Below are 10,639 nucleotides of genomic sequence, written 5' to 3'. Positions count from 1 at the left end.
TTGAAGCAGCACTTGAGCTCTTTCCACAGATTTGTTTAATTTCTAAGGTCCTTGTTAATATTGCAGAAGTATTTAGAAATAGTTGCTATTGCGTTTACCTTAATCTCAAGTGTACCTTCCATTAAAACCACGCAAGCTGGCTACAAATTCTCGATTCCTTTAACCATGCTGCTTGTTGATACAACCACTTCAAATGTAAGTTTTCTAAATTTGCCTTCTTGTGATTCAGTAATACAGATTTCAACAGGATTGCTTATTAAGGAATAAATGAAAGGGTAAAAAAAAAAAGCTTACCATCCATTCCTCACACACCTATGTGCATATCATCAGAAGGCTTGGTATATGGGAACCAAAACAGGGTTTGTGCACCAGTGCCAAGAACATGGCAGTTACAATGTGAAGACTACAGCTATGAGCAGAGCTTCCTGAGAACAGGCTTGTGAAGACACTTCCAGGCTCCACACCCAGCAGCTGTGTCTGAGGGCTGGTCACACATTTTGGGAGGGGCCAGCCTTCCAAGGACTGAGACTTGTTCGTTCAAGAGCGAGCTCCTGCCAGCCCGACACCAAACCTCCCCTTCTTACCTCCTTCCTGCACTGGAGGCCTGGTCCTTCGAAATCTCACCAGACATTTTCAGGTCCTTTCCAGTGGCTGCTGTGGCTCCCGGATGCCACCTGCCTGCCTGTTCATTTTCACCCAGTACCTGGGTTCTTTCATAAATAAAAGCAGCTTCACCCAATTTAACAAAACCGTTACCCAACTCAGACTTAGCTAAGCTCACACCTGGAGCTTACAAACTGTCTTCCATACAACTTCTCAAGCACGTATAGAATGATCCAGCCAAGAAAAAAGTGGAAGCGGTGAAACCTCACCCAAGACCGTGCTCTCATCTGTGTCCACATGGACTCACCCTGTGTCGCCAGCACAGAGCTTTCTGCTCCCTGGCACCTGCAGGTCCTGTGTATGCAGACAAGCCAGCTGACACCCCAACCCTGCCAAGCCCCTGCCCTCGTCCCTCCAGCGCCAAGACCTACCTGGTGTTCTCACACCTGGCAGTGGGTCCCACCGGGGTACAGGTGCTCCTGCCCCTCCCACGGGAAGCCTTGTCAGCCCGCTGTGTGCTCACCCACCCCCGTCACCCACGACCAGCATCCCTACCCCCGAGGCCACGTCGTGCCCCTCTCCCCCCGGCTGGGGTATTTCTGCCCGGACACTGACCAGGACAGCATGAGGCTGCCCAGGATCACATAAACACATGTGCTCAACAACCATGACACCAACTCATGACATGTACCAGCATCTGATGCTCGTGCCCAGCAGTCCCAGGAGCACACTTGTGCTCAGTCGTCGAGTGAACAGCATGAGAGCAACAAAACAAGATGTCCTGGGCGTGTCAGGACCAGGTTCACTCCCTAGACGCCACGGATATGGCTCCACAGACTGTGTGTCTCCCTCGCCGGAGGCAGTTTGCAAACCTCTGTGCTTGTTCTCAGAAACACAGTCTGCAGGTGACTTACCTGTCTCCTTTGAGGTGTGTGGTCCCTGCACCCACACGCGTGCTGCTGCACACACCCTGCTGTCAGCCTGGGGTCTGCCGGGTCCCCACGACTCCTGCTTGCCAAGGACAGCAGGGCCTCGCAGCCCGAGAGACGCAGGACACCCCGGGAGGCTGCACGCTACACGACACACAGCGGCCGTGACCCCGGGGCACGCTGACCGAGGGAATCAAAGGCCAAACCACACGTTGTCATAGAGATTTTAATAGGTTTTCTGATTGACTCATCACAGTCACCATTTGTACTGTAATGATATGCAGCTTTACTACACTAGTATAAATAAACAGATAAATACAGCTCTAGGCAACATCGCAGATGAACAAACTAGGCATTCATGAGTCAGAACTGAACACAGTTATTAAGGAGAAGAGATGCTGACACCCTGCCCATTCTCATCATACCTTCTCAGAAAAGGCACTCCAATGAGGCTCCACCTGCGCTCCACTGGGCCGGGCACTTCCACCGCATGGTCTCCAGCTCCCCTCGTCGGGCTGACACGCAGACACCCCACACCCCAAAAGGAAAAGTGGAATGGAGTGACAGACACAACCACAAGCGTGCTGGAGGCACAGCCCGCCCCCTGCATCTCAGCAGGAAGGGCACACACTGAGGAGAGAATTGGCATCCGCCCGAGATGTCAGTGTGAAGCAGGACCCAAAATCGGAAAGGAAACGAGGGAGACAAAACACACCACGTGTGACGCCACGTGCGACGCGGTGCGGCCACGGAGCCCGCACGCTCACTGGGCCTCAGGCAAACGCACGGACGAGAGGTTGAGAGGAGACCAGCTGACCTTGGTTCAGGAAGGGCTGTCTCCACACGCTGGGAAGCAAGTGCGGAGGTGGCCGGAAGGGGGAAACAGGACACAACACTAACTGCAGGCAGAGCAGAGCTCAGGTGTCGTGGAATTCCTAACGTCTGCTCACCTCTCAGTGGTCGTTCTCATATGGCTTCGAGATCTTATAAATCCTCAGCATCATAAAATCTTCTGTGATCTCCCAGACCTTACAGGTTTATTAAGAATCAAGAGGTGAACAATCACTTCCAAAATATAAAAACAGCTCATTGCAAGATGTGTTTCAGAAAAATGTCTGTCTCTAAAAATTCATTTTGCCTCCCAAGATGCATAATCCAGAATTTTCAGGCCAGTGCTTCAAGTGAACTGCCTTTGCTGATGTGAACTGAGACCATGATTAAGACAGGTATTTTCCAAAACCCCAAATTCCAAACACATGCGGTACATTTTCAGCCCACTGTGCAAGAAAGTGCAGCATGGATTCAAAATGTCACTGGACACCTGGACGTGACCTCCACGAAGGTTCACAAGTTCTGTTCAGATCAACATTTTAACTGCTACCTCTGCCATTCTATTGTTTTCTTTTCTGTTTAAGGTTAACATTATTTAACTTTTAATCTGCGAAACGATACATAGTGTTTCAGCTTCCAGTTAATGAGTCAAAATGGACAAGCTGGAAACACAACCCAGAGGATGGCAGTGAGAGATGAGAAAAGGTTTCCATACACGTGTGATCACAAAGAAACAACCACACCACATCTTAGACCCTCGTTCCCACTGTAAACTTTTTTTGTTCATATCTCCATATTTCTAAGTCTGAGTTAGTCTATAAAAATCACATTAAAAAGGTAAAAGTATTTAAGTGTGATATTAACTGATCTGTATTTTATAAATTTTAATCCATAAAAATATAAATAAGAATGGTAAATTTTTAAGAAAGAAATATACATTTAGTGCAAGTTATGAATTACATTTCTTCTTCAGTGTCAGCAGTAAAATACCTTAAGGAAAGGGGAAAAAAACAAAACAAACAGACTGATCTAATTTCAAGAAAAAGAAAATTTCCAGTGTTTAAACATGCAACTCATAGCAGGTGCAGCTCGACACAACACTTCCTTCTTGTCACTATCAAAGCAGCATCATTTCCTTACGCTCAATGGTACTTGTGTTATAGGAGTTTTAGAAACAGAAAAATCTGCGTTAAGACCAGTTCACATTATCCATCAAGTCAGAGAGGGTGAGAAAAGCAAGAAGAACACTGTCCATCCTTATCAGTCAAGTCCCCTGTGGTGGATGCTGAACCCCTCCCCCAGCAGAGCTTCCGCGGCGCCTCGGCCCGGGTTGTGGTACCGGGCTTGCCCCAAGCACCTCGTGTGGGACACAGCACCCACTCCCCTCCCTGTGACGAGACCCCAGTACGACCACGCACATCTCAATATGAGAAAGGACTGCTCCCCACGTGCACACCACTCTCAGAGGCTTGGTGACAGCTCGCAGGGGAGGGGAGAGGAGAGGAAGAAGCTCGTCCGGAATGTAGAAAGGTAATGCTTTACCTGTACAGTTCAGGAGTTAAACACAACAGTTTTGATTTAAAAAACAAAAACAAACAAACAAAAAAAGGGCAAGACCTTACAGTCTTAGAGATGGCTCAATTCAGAGGGATCCCTTCTGACAGGGGGCCTGCCGGCCTCTCTGCAGGGCCAGAGAGGACGGGGTCCGGTCAGGGCCGCCTCCAGCGCTGAGCGCACGGCTGGGACGGCCCCACGCGGCTCGCCGGCGCCGGCGGGGAGGCCCGGCCGCCTCCACCGCCCCTCCCCGCACCACCGCAGCAGCCGCAGGAGCCCGCCGCCGCCGGTCCTGCTGCCTCCGGGTCAGAGCGAGCTGCTGCTGAGCAGGCAGGCCTCCTCCCCGGCCTCCTCCCCGTCCTCCGCCGCGGAGCTCAGTTGAACATGATGGAGGCGGGGTCTTGGTTTGCCGTCTGGGCCATATGACGGAGGATGTCTTTTTTTGTGATGATACCAAGGAGGCGTCTGAAAAGGACAAGCAGAAGGCTGCCGTTAAAAGGAAGGGAAAGGAGAAGTTAAACCCACAGCTAAATCCTTTCGGCTGACAGAAGGAGAGCAAAGCAATCAGCCCGAGTCTGTATTTTCAAACAGTATCTTGGTCAAGTAACTCAACATCCAGCAGCCATGCTCGGAGGTATCGAGCATGACGCCCCTAACCGCTCAGTGTCCCTGCCCTGAGACTGAGAACCGGACTGCTGAGGCAGAGCCTCTGAGTCACGTGAGCCAGCGCGTGAGAGAGCAGAATGCAGAACAAGAAGGGGCGCTGAGCCCGCCTGAGGAGAACAGCTCCTTCCCACCAGGCTGAGAGAGAAGAAAACATAATGACCAAGTCCCCTTTAGAGTGCACTTTTCTTTAAAGCCAAAATTAACTGTCTTTAAAAAAACTGACTTAAAGAGTGCCCAGCTGTATGCCGAATCTTCATGAAAGCACATACAATTCAGGTAAAATGCACTTAAAATGGTCAACACAGAATTTCAATCCCAAACTTCAGAACCCCAAGAATAAATCTCTAGGATGACCCGAGTTTCTACTACAGTCATCAATGTCTTCCTTTTCTGATTTTAGTCAAAAAAGGTACAGTGCTTTTATGAAAGTCTGAGTTGTTAACGCTTACATTAAAAGATAGGTGAAAAAAAAAATCAAGAAGCAGTCCTAGAAGATTATTACAGACGAAGCAGAAAGCAGAAGGGATGAGTAGTTACTTATTTTTCTGGCCAGTGGTTTCTTCAAAAAGGATGCATGGAGATCAGTGCTAGATTGAAGTCTACAGGGACAGGCCTCATGGAGGGGTGACAACCAGGCAAAAGAGCCCAGCGTGAGACTGCCAGAGCCAGACAACTTATCAGAGAACTCGAAATCCTCTTTAGTCACGACTCTACTGGGACCCACGGCCACACGTGACCCTCAGCTGCTGCCCACACTCTAGAAACAGCCTAGAAAAGAGCTCTAGAAAAGAGCGTGCTGGAGCCCAGGCCCCAGGATCTGAGGGCGTATGGGGCGGGTGGGCTGCTGAGCTGGGTAACACCACGTGTGCACACGTGGGCTTAGACTCCCCACGACACAGCCAAGACCAGGGAAGAAAGACAGGGACGGGCTTGGGGGAGCTCCTGGGTGGAGTGGGGGTATCTGCTGTAGGATTGTACAGACCACACTGCCTACAGTCCTAAAGCCAAGGAGAGGCTCTGGTGGCCAGGAGGTGGGCCTGCTGCTTCCCAGGGCAGGGTGTGCACACACCCCCGTGTGAGGAGGAGGAAAGGTCTAACAAAGCTGACGGGGGAGGCAAGGGCACGGAGCCACCCCCCGCCCGGTCTGGGGAGCAGCCGCGTGATCACCAGGGGCTCGGCGCGCCGCGTCAGCTCCTCCAGGTGTGCTACCATGTTCTTCTTGGTGATGATCCCCAAGAGGCTCCTGCAACAGACCACGTGATGCTAATGACTGCGGGGGACTTGGGGAGGGGTCCTACCATCATGATACAGAGGGCTAGAAAGAGCTAAAACGTGATGGGCTTCAGAAAAATACACACAGAAGTGCTCTGAAACCCCAGGTACCACTGCATTACCTCTACTGGCTTTTGCATGTGACGCAATCCTACTTTAAATACTGGTAGGTAGCTGTCCTTCTTAAATTAAAAATCAAGATTATAAAAGCTCAAAATGAAAATGACTCAAAAAAAAAGTACAAAGAAACACCATCAATATAGAGCTGCACAACTCTGAACTTCAGCTTCAAGTTCTCTCCACAGAGGAAAGTGCTTCTCATTCCTCAAGGGCCAGCCCCCGGCCCTCCTCACTGCATCCACCTTTATAATGGAAGTCAATGAATTCAGGGGGTATACACAATGGATGTTGAGAACCTTAAAAAGCTTTCATCTTTAAATTCTGGAAGCCCCTCCAGCACACTCTGCAGGGTGACTGGACACCCTGCCATCTGGCTAGGTCAGTTCTGTGTCGCACTGCCTCAGACCACCCCGGCTTCCCGAAGAACGAACTTCAGCAGGGGACCTGCTCAGTCAAGGGCTCTGGGCCCCCGGGAGGCTGCTTATACAGCGGTCAGTCACGGGGCAGGGAAGGCCCCCGGGGAGGGATGGGCAGGAAGCAGGCAGGGAAGGGCCTGGGAGAGGCAAAAACCGCTTCTTTGCAAATGTCTTCTCATCTTTTACAACAATGCACTTATCCTTAAGAACAAAGACAAGCTGAACAATTCTCAGAGCGTGGGAGCACCTCTCCCTCCAATAGCTCAGAACATGCCCCACATAAAATAAGCACCCACTCAGTTCTAAGAGAAACAATCACCAGTTCACCTGCATATATAGTTGGAATCAAGAAAACTGAGCATCTTGACATTAAGTAAAAGAACCCCAGTTTAATTCTTACTCGTTCTTCTCTACCTGATTACATACAATGATTAATTTCAGTTAGTAAGTTATTAAGCTCTGCCAAACCTCAAGGTACGTACGCAAAGAGGTCAGTCATGAATTTATTAAGGACATAATGGCAAACTTATACATTTATAAAGTAATCTTTGTATTTACAAAGTAACAGCCATAAAGGGAGGAAATACATATGTTTCCTCTCTTTAGTTACTGGAGAAAAGCGTTTTCAGAGTAATAAGGACAAACTCAGTACCGCTTTATTAATTTCAGAAGTCTGGGGAAAATCAATGCAAAATCTGACTCCCGTAAAAGATGATTTTGTTCCTTGGGGCGCACAACTCTGTAAGAGCAATACAGCTCGACCAGCACCCTGCCCCAAGGTATCTGTGTCCAGAAACACCAGGCCCAGGAGCCCCTCTGCCCCCCGGCTTCCTCCCCCAAAGGTGCACGTTTGGAAAACCATGTTTACTGTCCGCCCCGTGTGCGAAGCTCCACAGTAAAGAAACCTCTACAGCATCTGATCCAACACTTTCCTGACCCACACGGCCACAGAACTCGTTCTGAGCAGTTCCTGTGAACTTCCTGCTGGTTCCACCAAAGCTGTAGGATTCTGAGAGATTCTGCTTATCAGAACACGAAACGTGGGCAAGACCCTCCCCCCAACCTCATTTTCTCCTTTCATATGCACGTCTGGATTCCTCAAGTCTTCTTCCCCCAAACACACAGCTGTTTTCCACCTCTAAGGACTCAGTAAGAAACCCTAACATGTTGACCACTAGACTCGCCACTAAATGCAGAAGACACGCGCTCTCTTCTTATATCAACCTATTTTCCTTAAAGGACAAAAATAAAGGAAATGTAATCACGGCACCTCCCACCCCAAGCTCTCTTGTGAAAAGGCAGGCTCAAGCGAGAACCTGAGCTGTCCACCCTGACCAGCGCCCTCCACTCACTCCTCTCTAGCGCCTGTGCCGCTCAACAACCTGGCACTATCAGCAGAGTGCACGGCGGTAACGAACGCCAGGGCCTGGGACGTGCTTCACCAGGACTGCGCAAGGACACGCCCACTGTCACGACTGGGGAGGACCAGCCACGGGGGGCACAGAGAGCAGCACGGAGCAGGTCAGAGTTGAGGATGACCCGGCCTGGCTTCCAACTGAGCCGTGCATTACTAAAGGGACCCCCACCCGTAAAGCTTTCGAAAAGGTACTCCATTTAGCATCTATTTATTAAGCTTTTAAACAATGATGCTTGGTACCATTATTCTTTAAACAACCCTAAACAAAAGAAAACAGCTATTCTGCTGACATACATCTCTTCTCCCATCAGTATCTGTGATATCTGATCATCCAACGCCTTGCCCATCACTGAAGATAAGCCTAAGGGTAAAACCGCCTTGCACACCAGTTATAAACCTGGAGGCTCACACCAAATAGACTTGTTTGGTCAATCACCATTTATCTCTCATTAGTTGTAAAATAATGTAACGTAAAACCCAGATTTCTGATGACATATCAGTAACTACAAGATACGCCCCACATAAACAAAGCCAGGTTTACACTGTCCCCTGACAGCCAACATGCAGTTCACCCCAGTTCCCAACCTTCCTGTCCCAGCCTTTCTGGAGCCACTGCTACTCTCAACCCCAGTCCAGCTGATGCCCATTAACTGGAGGAAACCACAAAGTGGGAGGATTTCCCCCTACTTTCTCATTTCCCTATGGTTACACTAAAATAAATGGAACAAAAATAATCCTTAGAAAACCTCAAAAAGTCTCATTTTAGGGAAGGGATGTAAGAGGAAAGCTGTGAGAATCTGCTTTTCTCCCCCACAGGGAGTTGGAGAGGAGAAAAACCTTAATTTGAAGTAACTAATCATGAACATGAAAAGTACAATCAACTAATATTTGCAGAAAACCAACCATGTGCAAAATTTAGTGCCAAATAGCCTAGGAGGCCAAACCACATGCCTGCAGCTACATAAGCTCATGGTCTGGTGCCATGACTCCTCAAGTATGAGGCACATAAACCAACCTTAGCAGTCCACTCAGTCATATTTGACAACTAGTTACTAAGTCAAAATGAGTCAACTCAGTCATCGTATATATACACGCACAAATATGGCTTTGCAAACATGGGATGCTGGTTTAAAAACTAAAATTCAAACATTCAAATGCAGCAATATCACTATGTGATAAACAACAGAAACTGTAAGTGTCATCATGTCACACATGGGACCAAGAGATTCTTTATACTGAAAAGAGACACTTGGGCACTTTAACATTGAAGGTAAATTATTTTATAGGATAATGTGAAAATATCTATTAAATTTTCAATGCATTAACTTTCAAATTTTTCACTTTTAGGACTTTATTCTTCAGATCAGTTTTGTTCAGTCACTCAGTCGTGTTGATTCTTTGCGACCCCATGGACTACAACATGTCAGGCTTCCCTGTCCATCACCAACTCCCGGAGCTTGCTCATGCCCATCAAGTCGGTGATGCCATCCAACCATGTCATCAACTGTCATGCCCTTCTCCTCCTGCCCTCAATCTTTCCCAGCATCAGGGTCTTTTCCAGTGAGTCAGTTCTTCATATCAGGAGGCCAAAGTATTTGAGCTTCAGCTTCAGCATCAGTCCTTCCAATGAATATTCAGGACTGATCTCCTTTAGGATGGACTGGTTGGATCTCCTTGCAGTCCAAGGGACTCTCAAGAGTCTTCTCCAACACCACAGTTCAAAAGCATCAATTCTTCGGCGCTCAGACTTCTTTATAATCCAACTCTCACATCCATGCACGACTACTGGAAAAACCATAGCTTTGACTAGACGGACCTTTGTTGGCAAAGTAATGTCTCTGCTTTTTAATATGCTGTCTAGGTTGGTCATAGCTTTTCTTCCAAGGAGCAAGCTTCTTTTAATTTCATGGCTGCAGTCACCATCTGCAGTGATTTTGGAGTCCAAGAAAATAAAGTCTATCACTATTTCCATTGTTTCCCCATCTATTTGCCATGAACTGATGGGACCAGATGCCATGATCTTAGTTTTTTTAATGCTGAGTTTTAAGCCAGCTTTTTCACTCTCCTCTTTCACTTTCATCAAGAGGCTCTTTAGTTCTTCGCCATAAGGGTGGTGTTATCTGCATATCTGAGGTTATTGATATTTCTCTCAGCTATTTCTCCCTGCATATTCTTCAGATATGCATATGTAAATCAGTACATACGAATGTTCACTGAATATTCTTTGTAACAGTATAATTCAAGAGAATGGATACAGTCAACTAGAAGGCAGGACAATGAACTGATCATAACCCTTGGCAAAGCTGTAAGCTCTCGGCATCCTGCCCACCATCATTTGCTCACTGTTACCACACTGACTACTACTTATTTCCTGTTCTCCCCTTTCGTGAGCAGTATTATTGTGGTTGTTTTGTTATTTCTCATCAATGCAGTCTGAGGGCATTTGAACCAGAAAACTTGCCCTTTGGTTTCCAGAACGGTGAACATTCCTTCAAGGCTAAAGACACTGTGGACTGTGAACATCAAGCCAGGTGCAGTGGCTGAGGAAGACCATGGAGCTCTTTCATAAGAAGGATAAGGGTTACGATGTGGCAGGAAGAGTGTGCACAGATGAGTATTTTAGTCGCCCAAGGAGTCTAGACTACCCGATGTCAATTCTCAGCCTTTCTATTATTAGCACACTCTGAGAGTCTTAAATATTAAATTATGCGACGACGCTGGCATCTAGAGGCCACGCAGCACCATTCTGGGGGGCGATATGTATGCAGAAGTTGCAGGGTAGATCTCTGTGGAGAACGCCTCGGAGGAAGAGCCGACAGAGACGGCACCGG

At 48.0% G+C, this 10,639-nt stretch overlaps 1 protein-coding gene across 5 annotated transcripts in view; it reads right to left on the bottom strand.

Moving 5' to 3' along the window:
- Positions 1-1,744: 1,744 nt before the first annotated feature.
- Positions 1,745-10,639, bottom strand: part of CLCN3 (chloride voltage-gated channel 3) — an 89,042-nt gene continuing 80,147 nt past the window's right edge. For 3 of the 5 annotated variants that reach the window (XM_019965758.2, XM_019965761.2, XM_019965762.2), the window contains 2 exons: positions 5,751-5,826; positions 1,745-4,382 (listed from right to left, as the gene is read on the bottom strand). In XM_019965758.2, the coding sequence (XP_019821317.1) occupies positions 4,224-4,382; positions 5,751-5,826 (235 nt within the window). In that variant the 3' untranslated portion in view covers positions 1,745-4,223. The remainder of the gene's footprint in view (positions 4,383-5,750; positions 5,827-10,639) is intronic. The other 2 variants (XM_019965763.2, XM_019965764.2) reach the window with 1 other exon arrangement.

Source organism: Bos indicus, chromosome 8, assembly GCF_029378745.1.
Source record: "Bos indicus isolate NIAB-ARS_2022 breed Sahiwal x Tharparkar chromosome 8, NIAB-ARS_B.indTharparkar_mat_pri_1.0, whole genome shotgun sequence".
NCBI classification, from domain to species: Eukaryota; Metazoa; Chordata; class Mammalia; order Artiodactyla; family Bovidae; genus Bos; species Bos indicus.
The sequence above is the reverse complement of the archived record's forward strand: the minus strand, read 5'-3'. Positions and strand labels throughout refer to the sequence as shown.